This window comes from Danio aesculapii, chromosome 23 (assembly GCF_903798145.1).
Source record: "Danio aesculapii chromosome 23, fDanAes4.1, whole genome shotgun sequence".
Lineage (NCBI taxonomy): Eukaryota > Metazoa > Chordata > Actinopteri > Cypriniformes > Danionidae > Danio > Danio aesculapii.
In genome coordinates, this window is record NC_079457.1 from 29,219,510 (window position 1) to 29,241,489 (window position 21,980).

General features: G+C 32.7%; 1 protein-coding gene across 5 annotated transcripts in view; it reads left to right on the forward strand.

Annotated features, from left to right (window-relative positions):
- Window positions 1-21,980, forward strand: part of plxnb1a (plexin b1a) — a 159,736-nt gene that overhangs the window by 114,048 nt on the left and 23,708 nt on the right. For 4 of the 5 annotated variants that reach the window (XM_056448692.1, XM_056448696.1, XM_056448695.1 and 1 more), the window contains exons 15-23: window positions 2,683-2,849; window positions 5,707-5,858; window positions 8,293-8,398; window positions 10,012-10,148; window positions 10,966-11,145; window positions 13,244-13,469; window positions 15,615-15,857; window positions 17,509-17,685; window positions 19,934-20,082. In XM_056448692.1, the coding sequence (XP_056304667.1) occupies window positions 2,683-2,849; window positions 5,707-5,858; window positions 8,293-8,398; window positions 10,012-10,148; window positions 10,966-11,145; window positions 13,244-13,469; window positions 15,615-15,857; window positions 17,509-17,685; window positions 19,934-20,082 (1,537 nt within the window). The remainder of the gene's footprint in view (window positions 1-2,682; window positions 2,850-5,706; window positions 5,859-8,292; window positions 8,399-10,011; window positions 10,149-10,965; window positions 11,146-13,243; window positions 13,470-15,614; window positions 15,858-17,508; window positions 17,686-19,933; window positions 20,083-21,980) is intronic. The other variant, XM_056448694.1, reaches the window with a different exon arrangement.

Consider the following 21,980-nt stretch of genomic DNA (forward strand, 5'->3'; position numbering starts at 1 on the left):
GTCCTTTGGAAGCCCAAATACAGAAAAAGAACAAGCTCTGTGGAAATAGCAGTGTTTAGAAGCCATTTTAGCTTTCTCTGCTACATTACAGCACTACAGCTTCTCTGACAAACGCCCCATTGTTGCGCAGACTGTATGCGCATGGTGAATGCGCGTAACCTGAAGCATTTGTGATCTCACTAGCCCGGATCTATTTTTTTGTAGTCCCCAAAGTTCGTTTATTGTAGGCTTTGCTAAGCTAACTCTGTAAAAGCCAATAGCTGCGTCCCAAATCGCATACTTATGCATTATTCTACACCATTTTGTAGTATAAATAGTGTAAGAAGTGCGTTCACACTGAAAACTCTAAAAATAATAAGTGCACTTTAATTACCCGGATGATGCACTCATTCAGCCGATAAAATGAAGTGTGGAATGATGGACACTTCACACACTCAACGACCGCAGGTTTGCTCACGTAGCGGAAGGGGCGGAGCTATCGGGCGCACATGTTGGATAACTTTATTTATTTTGGATGGTGAAAACAAAATTTTCTTACGAGAGTGATTATAGCGCCTCCTGATGGTGAATGCGGTTATACTCATGGTATACTTAGGTATTATTTGATAGTTTGGTCATTTATTTCACTGATTTGGCAACCGTCAAACGTCATCAGGGAAACGGTTTGAATTTCCGCTTAGTAAAAAAACATTAGTGTTCCATTTAGGACAACACTACATACATATATTATGCTGTTGAGTGTGTAAGTGCATAAGTACATAGTGCACGAGTGTATAGTGTGCAATTTGAGACGCAGATAATGTCTCCCTTTGCATTGAACTTGAGCATCTTACATTCAGAGATGTTATGTTCACACAGATACATTACACATCAACTAAAGCTTAAAATATAATATCGTAGTGGACAACCCCTTTAAGATACCAGGTTAAACTGGCCAAAACAAGAGGATAATGCTAAATACAGATGTAAATATAGGAGCCTCTGGTCAGAAGGTGAGCGCGACCTTGTAGTCACTTTCCAAAACCTTATATTCAATGTTCCTCGCTGATGGAATGATCTTCTCTTTCCCAATGACAACTGAAAACCCGTCCTTGATCACCTGAGCACATAAAAAAAGGTTTAAATTCTCTGAGCACTAAAAGTTCTTTTGACTAAAGCATCCACTAAATGACTAAATGTAAATATGGTGTCCACTTTTGACCACTTCAGGAGGTAGTCGAAAAGACATCTCACTGGACTGCTTTCAAAGTGTAAATGTTCATGCTACAAAAGACCAGCTATTATCTGCCTACTGAGTGCACACGTGATGAGGATGTACCATTATGGGATGCACTTTGGGGAAGCACACCAAAACAAGGTGTTCAAAACCCAGATTACGATCAAAATTGTGGCTGACATCCACATTCTGCGTACTGTAACATGAGTTAACAGGACTTGTCACACCAAGCACTCTTGTAGGGTTGAAATACCAATACATTTCAATGGCCATGCATTTTCACAATTCTCATTATCAAAGCAGAATGGGACCAAATAAAAAACAAACTAACAAAAAGGCTTCAAAATAATAGAAAATTTAAAACAATAGAATAAAATTATGCAAATGAAACTAAATTAATCTGTAAGAACTTGGTTTGTTTCTTATCAAAGCTACAAAAGTCTTTCAGTTAAGAGCAGTTAATGATTTTGTCCTTGGTTCGACAAATTTTTACACATTTTTAATTGTATTTGACCATTCAGGTGCACCTTTAGCTAAAATATGACTTTACATCTGTGTGTTTTGAGTATGATCGTATGACCAGAGCAAAACAACACTTTCAAAAACAGGAATGAATCGAATACACTTCCGAAAATGCTCAATGCTCCAAAAATCATGTTACACGATTTTACCCATTTCCATGTGAAACTGAGCTTTTTGGAGAAATGAATGCAGACAGCTGGAAAGGGGACGGGATATGACACAATACTTTTTTTAATCTCTATTAATGTTTTTTTTTTTCTCAAGGCCAAAATCGAAATAGAATTTTGATTCATGTCAAGATAAGAAGGAATTAATGAAATTTCAACGCAACTGTTTACGGAGACAAATTGGAATGCTATTACTAATGCTAACAGATTTAAATTCCAACACCAGGTGGAAACAGTGTTGCAGCTTGACGTATCACATGAGTTCAAATCACTGAAATTGGCCTTTTCACCAGACTGTTATGATGTTTTCAGTCATCATAATCTTAAATCCTTGAACATTTTTAATAACTGGATTTTTTTTTAAAAACTTATGAACATTTATATGCATTTACATGCATTTACTGTTTCATCTTTGCATCAAATTACAAAAAGAGAATTACCGCTTATGCAAGATCTTTCTAATCCAGCATCTATGGGGCTGAGAGTAAATTTGACATTATTCTCTCCTCTGGCTGTCGTCATCAGTCTTACACTATTTTTTTCCTTTTTCTGAAAGTCTTGAGAACACCATCTTGGCATTTTTCCTTTTATTATTTCAGCAAATAGGATTGTCAATAAAAATATTTGTGGTATTCTCCCATTCACTGTGCTCCAAATTTACCCAACCATGATGCCTTCCGCTATTGAGAAACCCAGAAATGTGAAAAGGGTTTATTGTATGTTAGTTCTAGAAATAATAAAGGCACTTGTTGTTTCACATGTGTTTTGTCTTTGCAGTGCGGCTGTATAACTGCTCCGTGGGCCGATCAGACTGCAGTCGCTGTCACACGGCTGATCCGCAGTACGAGTGTGTGTGGTGTGAAGGGTCTCGCTCCAGCTGCGTCTACAAAAGTTCCTGCACTGAACATGTCCAGCAGACCTGCCCTGCACCTTACATACACACAGTGAGGAGATCCATGCACCTCTTTACGCTTTATGTAGGAAAATCACATTGTGAGGATTGCTGTTCCTAAAGGGATAAAGGTCAGGGTGACAACCCAGTCAAATGACAATGCAGCTTTTTGAAGGCTGACAGAGTAGTTGGTGGTTCATTCCGCTGTGTTGACCCCTGGTAAATCAGGGACTAAGCCGAAGGAAAATTAATAAATGAATGAATGAATGAATGAAAAAGAAAAGGCTGGTATAGTAACATGCAAAGAAACGGAAGAGAGTAATAAGATCCTGGACACTCATCTTTCACTTGTGCTCTTTGATTCTATTCTATGATGTGTTATATCAAGAGTTGTCTATTTGAGCAGTCAGTCCAATCCAAGTGCACTCCTGCTGTAAAACAGACCCTGATTGATCTTTACCCATCGTCCCAATATACAGCTATAATTTATATGTAAAAAACATATACAGTTGAAGTCAGAATTATTAGCCCCCCTGTTTATTTTCTTCCCCAAGTTCTGTTTAACGAAGAGAAGATTTTTTTTCAACACATTTCTAAACATAATAGTTTATAATAATTCATTTCTAATAACTGATTTATTTTATCTTTGCCATGATGACTGTAAATAATATTTGACTAGATATTTTTAAAGACACTTCTATACCGCTTAAAGTGACATTTAAAAGCTTAACTAGGTTAATTAGGTTAACTAGGCAGGTTAGGGGAATTAGGCAAGTTATTGTATAACGATGGTTTGTTCTGTAGACTATCAGAAAAAAATTTAGCTTAAAGGGGCTAATAATTTTGATCATAAAATGGTTTTTAAAAAATTAATAACTGCTTTTATTCTAGCTGAAATAAAACAAATCAGACTTTCTCCAGAAGAAAAAATATTGTCAGACATACTGTGAAAATTTCTTTACTCAAACATCATTTGGGAAATATTTAAAAAAGAAAAAAAAAATGAAAGGGGGGCTAATAATTCTGACTTCAACTGTATATATATATATATGTATGTATGTATATATATATATATATATATATATATATATATATATATATATATATATATATATATATATATATATATATATATATATATATATATACATATACAGTTGAAGTCAGAATTATATATATATATATATATATATATATATATATATATATATATATATATATATATATATATATATATATATATATATATATATATATATACAGTCAAGCTTGTTCTCCCCGTGGTCGTATGCGTTACCTCCTAGTGCTCCGGTTTCCCCCACAGTCCAAAGACGTACACTATAGGTGAATTGGGTAAACAAAATTGGCCGTAATGTATGAGTGTGTGTGGGTGTTTCCTAGTACTGGGTTGAGGCTGGAAGGGCATCCGCTGCGTAAAACATATGCTGGAATAGTTGGTGGTTCATTCTGCTGTGGCGACCCCTGAAAAATAAGAGACTAAGCCGAAGGAAAAAGAAAGAATGTACAGTCAAACCCAAAATTATTCATTTTTTATTTGAAAAAAAAAGAGATTATATATTTTTTAAATTAAAATAACAAACATAGGAGTTGCAGAAATTTTAATGGAAGCCAAGTCCAAAATGTGGTATATTATTCAGAATAGCATGTAATTATAGTGATACTATGCTTTAAACAAGAAAAAAAAAGTTTTCCAATGGTCTGAAATTACAACAAATATTTTGTAATAATGTACCCCTTCATATTATACAATAGAATTTATATTATTTTAGCTAACAGAAGTTAGCTAACCTAATTATCCAATCTTTAATTTATGTGTATAATATTCCTGTAAAAACAGCCTAACCTGAATTGTAATAAGATTTTTTTAAACCCCCTTTTTTTATTTTTTTTTAAAGTAAACATCATTCCCCTTAAAGGAGTGACCCTTGTCCTTTAAATGTTGAGCTTTCTCACCCTGAGGGCTTGTCGTTTCCACACTGACCTGCTTATTTGTACAGTAACTGTTTTGTCTGCTGCATGTACAAACAGATCACAGATTTTCCCCTGACATGATGATCTAATGACCTCATAGACATTTGCGTGCAGTGACTTGAGCTTTTTCTGAAGGAAAATCTGCGGTGTTGTAGTTTCAATATGGTTGCCAGTTTTCTGTTTGGTTTCTAGGTGGAAGATAAATGAAGAAAAAATAGCTTTTATGCTTTTTTTATGCTTTTATAATGGGATGTATGTATCAAAAGTGACAATAGAAACATTTAATAATATAACAAAAGATTTATGTTTTACTTATCAGTGCAATAAAGTTTATTTGACGTTATATTTAAAACAATAAATTCCATTCATTAAAGTTATCAACATATTAATGGTGCACCTGGGGTATTTCAGTCTAATGTAAAATCTATTGCACTTTTAAATATAACTGGTGTCAATTTATCACTGTGCTTGTAAATTTTAACAACACATCATTTTTTCACAGGTGTTTTTTTACTTAAGCATTGAGCCATAAATCTCCACTTGAATAAAAAATTTTAATTAAATAACGTAATAAACCGTGCCCCCAGGATTTCGCAGAATAGAATTCTGATTTTTCCAACTGAAATGAGTTTTAACAAACTTTGTGGCAAATTTTAATTGTTTTCTTAAAAATATTATTTCTTTCTCCTGCAGTGAGCCATAAATCATCATTTCAGCACTCTTACATACACTAAACTATTTTAATTATAACTGTATTGTGAATCTTTTAACTGAGGAAAATATTCATACTGTACATACCTTGGCTGAGTATATACAGCATTTTATTCTACAAAAAAAAAAAGATTTATTTTTTTTGGTTTGTTCACGAGTCTGGATCTTCAATCGTTGTAAAATGTATTCTTTTTGTTTTCTTGCAGATTGAGCCTCTGTCTGGTCCAGTGGAGGGCGGCACAGTGGTCACCGTGTCTGGCTCTAATCTGGGCCAGAGAGCTGAAGACATCCAGCACTCAGTGAGTGTAGCAGGAGTCTCCTGTACCGTCATCCCAGACAAATACGAGGTGTCCTCCAGGTACATCACCACAAACCGATCCCATCACATTACTGTCACTGGTTTATAACAGTGTATTAAACAATGCCTCCAGGAATTATTGTGACTAAAATGGCGAGTTTTTGTTAATTTTGTGGCATTTCTTTTATCGTTTTGCTGTGAAAACATAGACAAATTTACACATCTTAATTAATTATAATTTTTTGGACCTGAAGTATCATTGATCTCTGTAGTCTGTAATTTATATAAAGGAAACACTGACAGAAACAGAGTGAAACTAGTTTACACCATATTTTTAGATAAAACCAGAAGTTTGAAAATAAATGCTAAGTCGTTAGTGTTGTTTGACAGCTGTTTGAACACATTTGCGGAAATGATGCAGAGCATGTGCACTTATAAGTGTGTGCGCTTGTATGTGTCTGTACAGTATGTGCGTGTGTTTGTGTGTGAGAGTGAGAAAAAGCTAAGCTTAAGACAACAGTTGCATATATATATATATATATATATATATATATATATATATATATATATATATATATATATATATATATATACAGTATATAGAATCTTAGCGATACAACTCACATGGCCCAGTTCAAATAGGCTTTGAAGGCGTATTGTGATAATGTCACATGACACAGATCACACAACCAATGAGAAGTGTGTGTTGAAAAATTGAGGCTTTGCACACTGGACCAGCACATTCTGTCTTGCGAATACTGTACTGTTTTTGAATGTAAAACCATGCAGATGGTACGGTGGCTGAGAGAGCTTACCGCGCTGTAATTTGAGAAACCACATGCAATTGCAAATCCTCACAATGCAAACACATTAAGAAAACGCACTGCAAATTCTTACAAATCAAACAGTTGAAGAAAACATGCTGCAGGTTCTCACAAGACATGCAAATAGCACTGAACGCAAGGGAAATGTTTCAAGGGGACACAAAAACATGGCAAACCCGGTTGTTTAGGTTATGGTTATTTAGGCTGACAATATATAAAAGACAGGAATTGTGTTATCTGGATATTAAACTAAACAAAAAACTGATGATCACCTACATATTCACTAAGCGATAGTCACAGCACTATAAAGCTGCGTCTGAAATTGCATACTTCCATACTTTATAGTACGCTGAAAACAGTAAGCGAACAGTATGTCCGACTTCATAGAATTCGAAAAACAGTATGTGAGAAGTACCTGGATGTACGCGGATGACCTACTAATTCCGGCGAGATTCTGAAATGTGCATCTGATGGACACTACACTATATTGTGGTGCACTGAATGGGAGTGAAGCAACGCAACTGACGCTGGTAGGTCACATGATCATGACAAAATGGCAGATGTAGTACATCCGAGCTCCATTCATACTACTCACATTCATACTGTATAGAACAGGGGTCGGGAACCTTTTTTAAACAAAGAGCCATTTCTGATTTTTTTTAGCAAATGCATTTTTTAAAGAGACTTTTGGATGGATGTATATCTCAAAATGCCTCTTTAAAAATGCATTTGCTACTGTATTACTACTCTAAATATACAGGTTTAAACTAAATCTTAATTTATGTCAATGCACAACTCAAAAATAAACAAATATGAAGCATCAAATGTTGAGCAAGTCCATAAATGAAGAAAGACAGCCTTTTATTGTTAACAGAGTTCTTATTAATTTTGCTGTAAAAATTACAATAAAGAGGGAATTGTAATTGTATTTTCGATAGGAAAGTGACGGTTATAATTTTTTATACGGTAAATATTATTGAAGGGAGACAGCTGGAGAGACACATATTTTTGGTCAAAGAGCCACGTGTGGCTCGAGAGCGAAATGTTTCCCTACCACTGGTATAAAACATGCTTTTCTAACGGCCGAGTAGTACATTTAAATTCCAGTGCAGTACCTTCTGAGTAGTAGGCGATTTCGGCCACAACCTAAGCAAATTCCAGTCGGGTCAATCACGTTTTTGGGTCCCCTTGAAAATTTCTGTGTGTTCTGTGTTATTAGCATGTGTTGTGAGAAACTGCAGCATGTTTTCTTAATTTGGTTGCATTGTGAGAATTTGCAGCACGTGTCCTGTCAAACCGATGAAAATCTTTTCTTAATTTGCTTGTATTTTTTGCAATTGCATGTGTTTTCTTAAATTGCAGCACATTAAGCTCTTTCGGCCAGCGTAAGATGGTGCTCTGTGGTGTGGTGGTATTTTGAAGAAGTATTTTGAAGAATGCTGGCAACCAGTAGCCATTGACTTTCATAGTATTTATTTTGTGCTACTGTAAATGGTTGCAAGTTTCCAACTTCTTCAAATATCTTCTTTTGTGTTCAATAAGAAACTCATAAAGGCTTTGATTTGAGGCTGAGCAAATGTTAATTTTGGGGTGAACTGTGCCTTTAATGTCATGCAGTGTGACGAATTGTGTATTAAGCCAGTGTTGTGTGTGTATGTGTATGTCATCAGTATTGTGTGTAAGACTGCAGCGAGTGTCGGGGAACAGAGTGGCCACGTCTCAGTGCAGGTCAGAGGAGGAGGAATCGGTCAGTCTGCACAGCGCTTTCACTACCAGGTGAACATTAATCTGTCCTGTCACAAAAAAGAATGAAAATGGCTTAGCAAGAATGCATGAAATGCCAGGAATTCATTCAGTGTTTATTAAAGGTACTGAGGTGTTTGACTCCTATTAAAACAACATTTACACTGCAATAAGAGTTTTCTAAACCAGAGTTTTTGCCTCGTCATCTTTGAAAGTTTCAATTGTGTTTTAAGAGCACAGCTGTTAATGGAAACTTTTAAATAATGATAATGTAAAATGGAAATTTAGCTTCAAATATGATAATACAGTTCGGACTGAAAAAATATCAGAAATATTTTTGTTAATGATATGTAATGTAGAATGAGGAATATAGAATACACTGAATGACATTACACACAATGAAGTAAAAAAATGAATTAAAATGAAACAATTTTAGGAATGTTATTAAAATATTGAAAAGAAGTTGTATAAATCTTATACAACTTAATAATATCTACGCATCTTATTTTTAGTTTTTAATTTACATTTTAGTCATTTTTACTGGAAACCAGGAGTAAAATATAATGTGTTCATTCATTCATTTTCTTTTCGGCTTAGTCCCTTTATTAATCAGGGGTCACCACCGCAGAATGAACCGCCAACTTATCCAGCATATGTTTTACACAGCGGATGCCCATCCAGCTGCAACCCATCACTGGGAAACACCCATACACTCTAATTCACACACATACACTACGGCCAATTGTAGCTTATTCAATTCACCTATAGCGCATGTCTTTGGACTGTGGGGGAAACCGGAGCACCCGGAGGAAACCCACGTGAACATGGGGAGAACAAGCAAACTCCACACAGAAATGCCAACTGACCCAGCCAGGGCTCAAACCAGCGACCTTCTTGCTGTAAGGCAATCATGCTACCTACTGCGCCACCGTGCAGCCCATATAATGTAATATTTACACAAAAGGAAAAGGGTATTTTAAAAAGGAATATTTATACTTATATTTATACATCAAGTAAAAAAAAATCTATTCAATGATGTGGAAAAAAATCTATTTTTAAAACTTAATTAAATTTTAAAGATTTAAAGATTTTTTTTAATTGCAACAAATATTGCATTTTACTTTTTGTAACATTATCCCTATTTTAAATAATAATTTAAAACTAATAATAATTTAATAATATTTTTTTCTTCTGCCTAGTCTCTATTTCAGAGGTCACCACAGCAGAATGAACCACCTAAATTTAATTTAATTTAATTTAATTTAATTTAATTTAATTTAATTTAATTTAATTTAATTTAATTTAATTTAATTTAATTTAATTTAATTTAATTTAATTTAATTTAATTTAATTAGTTTTGCTTTTTTGAACAAGTTGGTATAGTGACCCTTATCTGACTTCAAACTACTTTCATACTTTACAAGCATTTATTTATTTTTCATTTTTCAAGAAAGCATTTTTCCCTACCACATAAATTATACTATATTTAATTAAGTTTACAGTTTTGCATTTTTCTCTATTTTTACTTGAAACCAAGACCAAAATAAAATGAGTTAGTTAGGAGCTTTAATAGGATGAGATCATGGATATACAGTAACCGCACGCATGTATAAACCAGTGTTTTCTGATGTGTGTGTTTTCTCAAGAACCCAGTGTTACTGGCAGTGTCTCCTCTGAAAGGCCCAATGTCAGGCGGCACATCACTCACAATAACGGGACGAAACCTTCTGACGGGCCGCTCCAGTGAGATCAGCATCCTGATTGGTGGAGTCCCCTGTCACATGTGAGTGTGTCAAGTCTCGTCCAATCAGATTTCAGGATTTTGTCATGACGTCATATATGATTAACTCATTTCATCTCAGCTCATTATGTCAGAAATAATTCATCATCCTTCTGGTTAAAAAACAACAACTGAGCAATGTCTTCATTATAACAGTTTAGAAATTGCATATACACCTTAAAGTGACACAAACATGAACATTTTACCTCTTTTGTTTCGTTCTTCTGTTAAACACAAAATAAGTTCATTTAAAGAATGTTGCAAACCTATATCCACTTACATCTGTACTATTTTTTCCACTACTATGGTTGTCAGTGGTTACAGGTCTCCAACATTCTTCAAAATATCTTATTTTGCGTTCAACAGAAGAAAGGAGCTTATAAAGGTTTGTAACCATTTGAAGGCAAATAAACCAAATATTTTTTTCTCATTTTTGAGGGTGAACTGTCCCTTTAAGTTTCACATGATGTACTGTTAACATGTGGTATGATTGATTTGCTGGATGATAGTTAATATGAGGAGTTCAGATTCAAACCTCCAAGAACTGTCTGAAATGTTCTAAAATTAGCATTTTTCTCAGCCTTCTATGTTTATGTTCAGTTATTTCACTTTAAAGGCGATGCAAACAACCTATTTTTGACATAAATATGTATTTACAGAACATAAACACAGGAGCTTGGAAAATGCTTATTTTTTAAGAACATTTCAGACAGCATTTATTTTAGAGGTTTTTACATCTAAACTCTTTATATGGTCTGTAACAGTAATATGTACTAATAAACACTGTATATAATAACCGTAATACGGCGTGTGTTGTCAGTTTACCGGAGCAATTCAGCAATGAACGTGTTGAATGTGTGACCGGAGGCAGTAACAGGACTGGAGAGAGCGGCGTTATTGTGCGGTTTGGTAGAGCTGAGCGCCATCTAAAGGAGACAATCTATCATTACACCCCAGACCCCAACGTGACCCATGCTGCACCCTCCAAAAGCTTCATCAGGTACGAGGAGTGACTTTATTTAGCTTCATTTTTTAAATTTTATTTTACAAATTGCTTGTCAGCAAATTTACAAAGAAAATTAAAATTTATTTTCAAATTAGAAACAAACATTTTGCCAGTGGTTTCCCAGAGATAAGTTGGCGGTTCATTCCGCTGTGGTGACCCCGGATTAATAAAGGGACTAAGCCGAAAAGAAAATGAATGAATGAATGAATTTTGCCAGTGGAGAGAGATAAAAAATGTTGATATGTTGTCTAATATGTAATACGTTGATAATAATCATATAATAGAAGTATTGCTAATATTTTTCTCTGAAAAAACATAACATTCCAAAAAAGAAAATGCGTCTTGTTTAGTCACACTTGTGTCTTATTAGTGTATAAATGAAATATTTTGCTTTACAAATGATTCATTGGGTAAATGGGATGAAAAAAACCTGATTACTTACATTAGTGTTCAATTCAACAATGTACATTTATTTATTTATTTTTTTTTTGTTTTAGTTTACTTTGTTTTTCATCTTATTATTATTATTATTATTATTATTATTATTATTATTATTATTATTATTATTATCATTATTATTAATATTATTATTGTTACAATTTTTTCATTTAATTTTGCAAGCAATTAAATTAAAGAAGGAGGTTTAGAATTATGTTTGAAAAGAGGGAAAAACATTAATTTTATTTATTTTATCTTACAAACTTTGTGTCCTATGTCATTGTAATGTTGGAGCATATCACAGGTATTTTTACAACTCTACCTAAGAACTATTTAATAAAAAAATGTACTTTTCATTGTATTTAAGAAATCACGACTTGTCAAGTAGGATGTACAGTATAGAATATACAAAATGTCAAATCTGTACACAATTTGTTGTGTTATGTAGATTTTGGCTACACAATATATTAGTCACATCCACAATGTTGTTTCACTAGATAGCACATATTGAAGTCAGAATTATTAGCCACCCTTTTATTTTTTTCTTCTTTTTTAAATATTTCCCAAATGATGTTTAACAGAGCAAGGACATTTTCACAGTATGTCTGATAGTATTTTTTCTTCTGGAGAAAGTCTGATTTGTTTTATTTCGGCTAGAATAAAAGCAGTTTTTCATTTTTTTAACAGTTTTAAGGTCAATATTATTAGCCCCTTTAAGCTATTTTTTTTCGATAGTCTACAGAACAAACCATCATTATACAATAACTTGCCTAATTACCCTAACCTGCCCAGTTAACCTTATTAACCTAGTTAAGCCTTTAAATGTCACATTAAGCTGTATAGAAGTGTCTTGAAAAATATCTAGTCAAATATTATTTACTGTCATCATGGTGAAAATAAATCAGTTATTAGAAATGAGTTATTAAATCTATTATGTTTAGAAATGTGTTGACAAAATCTTCTCTCCATTTAAACAGAAATTGGGGGGGAAAAATAAACAGGGGGGCTAATAATTCTGACTTCAACTATATTTATTATGTATTCCATAGTCTGTAAGTTTGAGGTTTATTTTTATTTTTACTAAACTACTTTTAACTATTAATAAACTGTTATTATTATTTTATTTTATGATGATGATTAAAACAATCATCTTTAATAAAATTATATATTTTAATTGTATTTTTATTGTATTATTTATTGACATTTTCAAAATAAGGAATTAAGACTTGTCCCATAGAATGTACAGTATAGAATATATAGAATATAATATTTACACTGTCAGCAAACCACAATATATATATATATATATATATATATATATATATATATATATATATATATATATATATATATATATATATATATATATATTGTAATAATAAATGTTCTTTTTTTAAGAGATTTTTAAGAGATTTTTTTTAACTTCTGTATATATATTCATTCTTTTCTGTTTCAAAACTTCCCGAAAAATAAATTTACCAACTGTTTATTGGGTTTTTACAGATTTAGGCGATACAATATATTAATCACATCTACACTGTTGTTTCACTACTTAGCAAATCAATTATATTTCTTGTTTCATCTATAATTTTGAGATGTTAAAGCATTAGTGTTAGTCCAGCATAAGTGATTGGTTTGTGTGTGTTTGTGTCAGCGGGGGCCGAATCATCAGAGTGTCCGGTCAGCATCTTGACGTGGTGCAGGAACCCCGTATTCGTGTGACCCTCACACCTCTAGAGCCGCACTCCCAGAAGAAGAAGAAAAAGAAGAAGAGGAGGAGCACGGTTCACAGTCTGCTCAGGAGAGAGCGCCGCATCGTCCCGGAGCACAACTGTCCCGAAGGCAGCCTGTGTGTCAGCAAACAGGTACAGTTCACTCAAGTGAGTCTGAGCTACTCTTCTGATACTGAAATATTGGAAACAATATTGTATTTCGGCAGTATCTATACTACTTGGGCCCTATGCAAAAAGTGTGTGGGGGGCACTGGGGGCCCTTATTATTCATGATCAATTCTATTTATCACATACATTTTCTAAAAACACATAAATTTACTTAGAAATTGCTGACAAATCGCTGATGTAAAATCAGCCAACAGCATTAAAAGATGAATATCATTTTTTAAAAAGATTCATGTTAATGCAGCTTAGAATAATTGTTGTCTAAATTGTGCTGTATTGGATGCTAAATGTTTTATTCTACAAATAGACCATGCCAAGTTTTCCCTTAGATAACTAAATTTTTTTAATTATTTGTTGGATTATATAAAATAGAACCTTTTAGAGGACCTGCTTCTGGATTTTCTGTGGTGTTTATATAAATAAAGAAATATTACATTTGCTCATATTAACATTTTGAGCAAGATCTTCATCTTGTGTGTGTGTGTGTGTGTGTGTGTGTGTGTGTGTGTGTGTGTGTGTGTGTGTGTGTGTGTGTGTGTGTGTGTGTGTGTGTGTGTGTGTGTGTGTGTGTGTGTTCATATTTTTCTCTTAAAAATCTATCTGCATTTTACATGTTTAGTGTTTAGATTAACCATGTTAATCATTGGTTTTGGAACATTTTGTTTCTCTTATCCGCCTTAGGTAGGCATTCTCAGACTTCTTGGGTCAATAACTTTCAACCGCTAAACACAGTTTAAAGTGAAGGTAAACAGATGAGGCGTGCATTTCTTAAAGTGATAACAGTCATTAAAATCAATCAACAACAAAACACAAAGTGACTGTTAGTCACCACTTGCTACTGTATATTTGTCATTAGTCTTCATTGATGTGTTAACTACGGAAAGTTAGGCTAGTAGTTGGTATGCTAGTTTTTATTTATTAGAATGTAACATGCTTCAAAGCAATGAAAACAAGAAATGCTTTTATTTTACTCCTTTATAGTTTTTTCAGCTGGTTCAGTAAAAAAATGTCAGGGCAAGTGAAAATCTGAGCAAGTATCCTGACTGGACCATTAGCAAATTTCCTTAAAATTGAGCCTTGCTTGAAATATACAATTTTGCAAGTAAAAAACAAAAGAAACATGCACAGATATTGTCAATTTAATTATTGCTTTGTTTTGCCAAAAATCATATTGAGCATAAGTTATGAGGTGGATCGAAGTTTGAAATTCCAGTGTCTATTAGGGCTGGACAGTTAATTAAAAAAGGATTTTGTGTGTATTTTGTCAGTCAAGCAGATTCTGTTATCAGCAGTAAATATCCAGCACATGCTTTAAGAGGGAACAGCATTTAATACACATAGTATTGAGTGTCATCGTTCACTTACAAGTTACACAATATTTCATTCTTTTATCACACTGATATTTCAAAATCAAAACTAATCACTCTGCAAATAATAACAACTATTATTTTTTGTCATTCCCATTCATTTTTTTTCCTGCAAGATTCAGTCTCACACTTTTTTCTCTTGCTCCTGCTTGCAGGATTCATTAATAAAAAATGTAGGCCTTAAAATCGCCTGTAAATTGTGTTTATTTTATTTTAGCCATTCTTGTTGCTTTTATGCAGTAGATAAATAACAGAGTGTTTGTTTTTAGTAAATTCATTTTGTATTCTCCTACAACTCGCATATACTGTACACTAGGACTTTACCGCCCGCACCCACATTCACCCATCAAATCTTGTTCTACGTCACGGGATGAGATACGAGTGCAGGTCTCTAGCTTGAAATGAACTACGCCGCTATATTGCTGCTGCATCTGAAATGTTTTTTTCTTCTGAAATGTTTGTAGCTGTGTGTTAATAAGTCACACTGAATGAGTAGTTAAATCTTCTGTTTATAATGCAAAGCTGTGGAAATTTCTGGATTTGTCTTTTATGGGTAATCGGATTTGCTGCAAGAACACCCTCTGGCCTTTGGAGGAAATTTACTACTGATCACTCAACCATGCTTCTATGAGAAGATGTGTATGACAATTGCTAAATCATGATTTCGATATATCACTCAGCCTTAGTATTGAAACAGCACTACTTTTATACACATGACACACTGTTGAGTTATTATAATCGTTTTTTTTTCTGCCTTCAGGTGCAGGAGAGGTGCTCGGTGAACAGCAGCACACTGATCCTGTGTCCCACTCCAGAAGTGGGCCCTGAGGCGCTGCGAGCAGCCGTCACGGTGCACTTCCTCCTGGATAACCTGCACTTTGAGTTTGAGGATGTCAGCGGGAGCTCCTTCAGCTATGAGCCTAATCCTGTTCTTCATCCTCTCAATCAACACGATCCCAGCAAACCCTTCAGACACAAACCCGGCAGCATCATCTCTGTGGAGGTACAGTATAGTGTTCTTACTTTGGATATATCATATTACTTTGAAATCATATCTAATTAATGTCTCTCTTTATAGTTACAATTAATGTTCATTTAGAGGATTTAAAATTGTATTTTAACTCATTCTAATCTTGTATAAATCATGAAAACATGGTGCTCACCAACACATATATTATATTATATTATATTATATTATATTATATTATATTATATTATATTATATTATATTATATTATATTATATTATATTATATTATATTATATTATATTATATTATATTATATTATATTATATTATACCTTCCTACCTTCCTGTCAACCTTCACGTGTGGGGCAAGATTGAGACTCCAGCATGCCAGTCATGTTAGGGGTCATTACAACACCTATAGAGTAACTGTCCTAAGGCCTTGGCAGAAGGGCAGAATCGTTGGCGGCATAACCAAGTACTGAAGGCGGTGGCAGAAAGCATATGCAATGCAATCTTGCTGCGAAAAGGAGGATTGACTTTGTGAAAGCTGGGGAAGAACCCTGCCACCTGCAAAGGACAAGGTCAGGCCTCCTCCACTGAGCCCCTGACTGGAGGTTGCAAGTCAACCTGGGAAAGCAGTTCCCACAGCACATAGTTACAACATCACTCCGACCAGACATAATTAGATTTTCTGAGGCAACAAGACAGTTGATTTTGCTTGAACTCACAGTGCCCTGGGAAGAGCTGATGGAAGAGGCAAATGAAAGGAAATGCTCATAGTACCAGGAGATAGTAGAGAAGTGCCAGGAAGGGGGTTGGAAGACCCACTGTGAGCCAATAGAGGTGGGCTGTAGAGGGTTTGCAGGGCGTTCACTAAAGTGTAAAGTCTTCAACCAACCTAGCAGTAGCAGCTAAGAAGAGGGCCATTAAGTCTGTTTGTGAAGCTGCAGAGAAGGCCACAAGATGGCTATGGATAAAGAGGACTGATCCGTGGGTGATGGCTACTGGGATGCAAGCTGGGGTCTGATCAACCTCAGCTAGATCACCTGGGCGAGTGTGTTTGATGTTGAAAGACCCGAAACACCCAGTTACCCCAGGATACATCTCTGACGATGCGTCCCAGTGCATCTAAATAATATTATATGAACAACTTTAGCTACAGTGCATCCGGAAAGTATTCATAGCTCTTCAATTTTTTCCACATTTTTAATGTTACAGCCTTAAACCAAAATTGATTAAATTTATTTGCTCAAAATTCAACTCACAATTCACTCAGCTTAGATTGCCGGCCATCTCTAGGAAGAGTCCTGGTGGTTCCAAACATCTTTGACTTACAGATGTTGGAGGCCACTGTGTTCAGTGGAACTTTCAGATCAGCAGAAATTTTTCTGTAACCTTCCCCAGCCTTGTGCCTCAAGACAATCCTGTCTCGGAGGTCTACAGACAATTCCTTTGTCTTCATGCTTGGTTTGTGCTTTGACATGCACTATCAATGGCTAATTAACATTAGTTACTGCATTGGTTTTACTGGCTAATGTAATTAAATGTAATTCTGGAATAATGGAGTCACTTGGAGTCTCCTGTATATTAATATTCTGCAGACTGATGTTGGGCTATTTCCACTTCTGAAAGGCCTACAGCGCTCAGAGAAAAGCATCAATTTGAGTTTGTTTTTGTTTTTTTCAGGGGGAGAATCTGGATCTGGCCATGTCGAAGGAGGAGGTTCAGGCTCTGATCGCTGATGGAGAGTGTGCTGTGAAGACTTTAACCAGAAACCACCTGTACTGTGAGCCTCCAGCACAGCAGCCATCAGTGGCAGCACTCAAGAGACGAGACGCCACTGATACACTGCCAGAGTTCACAGTAAGTGTTTTTTACCTCACTGATGTTTATTTTTAAATGACTCAATGGTTCAAAAAATCTATAGAGTGAGTCTCCTGGTAACAACACAATGATTCAAATAATCCATTCAGAGAAAATATCTAGTTAATGACTCAGTTATTTAAGTGATGCTATCAGAGTGAATCTCCAGTAAATGAATCACTGATTTGCATTGTCTGTTCAGAGTGAGTCTCTAGTTAAAAACTCTCTGATTTGCTTTATCTGTACAGACTTGAGTCTCCAGTTAATGACTCATTGATTCAAGTGATCTATTGAGCGAATCTTCAGATAATCACTTAGATCCGACTGAGTCTCCAGTAAACAATGACTCATTTATTCAAATAGTTTATTGAGTGAGTCTCCAGTTAACCACTCACTGACTTTGATTAACTGTTCAGAGTGAGTCTCCAGTTAACAACTCATTGATTCAAACACTCCATTCAGAGTGAATCTCCAGTTAATGAATCAGTGAGTCTCCAGCAAATAAATCACTGATTTAGATTATCTGTACAGAGTGAGTCTTCAGTTAACGACTTACTGATTCAAATGATCTACTCCGAGTGAGTGTCCAGTTAATGACTCATTGATTCAAATAGTCTATTGAATGATTCAAATGATCTACTCCGAGTGAGTCTCTAGTTAATGACTCATTGATTCAAATGGTCTATTGATCTTGTCTCCAGTTAACGACTCACTGATTCAAACACTCCATTTAGAGCAAATCTTCAGTTAATGAATCAGTGATTCAAGTGATTTGATAAGAGTGAGTCTCCAGTAAATGAATCACTGATTTGTATGATCTACTCAGAGTGAGTCTCTAGTTAATGACTCATTGATTCAAATTATCTACTGAGCAAGACTCCAGTTAACAACTCACTGATTCAAACACTCCATTTAGAGCAACTATTCAGTTAATGACAGTACACAAATCTACAGTACAAATAAATCAGAAAACAGTCTCTACAAACTATAGTTCATTTTTAAACAATAAGGGAATTATGAATTAAATTTAAGTAGCCTATATAACTAACGCATGAGAAATAAGGGGAAAACGAGAGGGCACATAAAAAGGAAATGAATAAATATCAATTATTTTGGATAATAAAAGCACTTTTTAAAAAACACTTTAATCCTAAAAGTGGAAATTTCCCAGAAAGAGCAAAGTACATCCGTGTCACTTTTAACATTTCTGCAAAACGGCTTGACAGGAAATAAAATATTTTACAATCATATATTTTTATATTTAATAAAATATTTTTTTAACTTAATTTGTTAAGAAATCTTTATAGGGGTGTCAGGATCAATGATGATGATTATTTTATTACAAGTCTGTATTCCGGCTTCAAAAATATTCCGGCTTTTTGCTGAAACATATCAATTAAATCGTTTATAGAGCTGAATACAGTAAATAGTCTGTATAAAAAAGACCAAATAAAGCTGTGCAAACAATCTAGTCATTATGAACATTATTTAACAAAAGATGATACTGCAGTAAAATATCTGTAATCTTTTAATATGCATGATGTGTACAAGATAGAGAGGGTATGAAAAGTTAATTGTTTGTTTTGAAATTTGTGAGAGGGAATTTGTCCAATAATTAGCCTGAAACACACCTGGTTGTTGTCATGTGGTGAACTCGGCCAATCATGTATCGGTGTCGTCATCGCAACTCCAGCAGTCACTCTTCAGATGCTGCACCGCCTGAATCAGTCGTCTGATCTCGGAGCGCTGTCGCGGTACTTTTGACAGTCACGTGGCATCGCGCAGGGTCAATCCGGACAACATTTCTAACCAGCATGCACTGCTTTAAGACAGATTGCGATAGATCTGCACAGCGCTGCATGAAGTCGAACGCACCTAATGACTCATTGATTCAAATGGTCTTGTGAACTTGTCTCCAGTTAACAACTCTTTGATTCAAACATTCAGAGCATTCAGAGCAAATCTCTAGTTTATGACTCCAGCAAACAAATCACTGATTTGGATTATCTGTACAGAGTGAGTCTGTAGTTTACGACTCACTGATTCAAATGATCTACTCCGAGTGAGTGTCCAGTTAATAATTCCTTAAATTTGATTCAGAATGTTTCAAAATCAGGATAATCATTCAAGTATAATATTTCACCAAGATATATTTACATTTTCTCAAGTGCTTGATTTGTATTCCTCGCCCTCCACTGCTCATGTCTGAACACTTCTGTATAAATCTGTTTGTGTGTGTTTTGTGTAGGTACGGATGGGGAATCTGAACTTCTCTCTGGGACGGGTGCAGTATGACTCTCAGGGTCCCACTGCATTTCCTCTGGAGGCCCAAGTGGGCGTCGGGGTGGGAGCATCCATCGTGGCTCTGATCGTGCTGGTCATCGTGCTCATATACAGGTATACCCAGTCGTTATACTATTTACTACTAAGAGCAGACATACTTTTTATGTATATTATTTTTTATATAATTTAATATATACTAAAAGCATAACACTTGCGCACAAATATTTTAGGAAGGGCATCCACTGCATAAAAAACATGTGCTGGATAAATTGGCGGTTCATTCCAACCTCAGATTAATAAAGGGACTAAGCTGAAAAGAAAATGAATAATATAATATAATATAATATAATATAATATAATATAATATAATATAATATAATATAATATAATATAATACACAGTAATATAATATAATATAATATAATACACAGTAATATAATATAATATAATATAATATAATATAATATAATATAATATAATATAATATAATATAATATAATATAATATAATATAATACACAGTAATATAATATACAGTAATATAATATAATATAATATAATACACAGTAATATAATATAATGTAAAGTAATATAATATACAGTAATATAATATAATATACAGTAATATAATATAATATAACATAACATAATATAATATAATATAATATAATATAATATAATATAATATAATATAATATAATATAATGTAAAGTAATATAATATACAGTAATATGATATAATATAATATAATATAATATAATATAATATAATATAATATAATATAATATAATATAATATAATATAATGTAAAGTAATATAATATACAGTAATATGATATAATATAATATAATATAATATAATATAATATACAGTAATATAATATAATACACAGTAATATAATATAATATAATATAATGTAAAGTAATATAATATACAGTAATATGATATAATATAATATAATATACAGTAATATAATATAACATAATATAATATAATATAATATAATGTAAAGTAATATAATATACAGTAATATGATATAATATAATATAATATAATATACAGTAATATAATATAATATAATACACAGTAATATAATATACAGTAATATAATATAATGTAAAGTAATATAATATACAGTAATATGATATAATATAATATAATATAATATACAGTAATATAATATACAGTAATATAATATAATATAATATAATATAATATACAGTAATATAATATAATATAATATACAGTAATATAATGTAATATAAAATAATATAATATACAGTAATATAATATAATATACAGTAATAAAATATAATATAACATAATATAATATAATATAATATAATATAATATAATATAATGTAAAGTAATATAATATACAGTAATATGATATAATATAATATAATATACAGTAATATAATATACAGTAATATAATATACAGTAATATAATATAATATACAGTAATATAATATACAGTAATATAATATAATATAATATAATGTAAAGTAATATAATATACAGTAATATGATATAATATAATATAATATAATATAATACACAGTAATATAATATACAGTAATATAATATAATATAATGTAAAGTAATATAATATACAGATATGATATAATATAATATATTATACAGTAATATAATATTCAGTAATATAATATGATATAATAAAAATATATATACAGTAATATATAATATAATATACAGTAATATAATATAATATAATATAATATACAGTAATATAATGTAATATAAAATAATATAATATACAGTAATAAAATAAAATATAATATACAGTAATATAATATAATATACAGTAATATAATATAATATACAGTAATATAATATAGTATAATATAATATACAGTAATATAATATAATATAATACACAGTAATATAATATACAGTAATAGAATATAATATAATACACAGTAATATAATATAATATAATGTAAAGTAATATAATATACAGTAATATGATATAATATAATATATAGTAATAT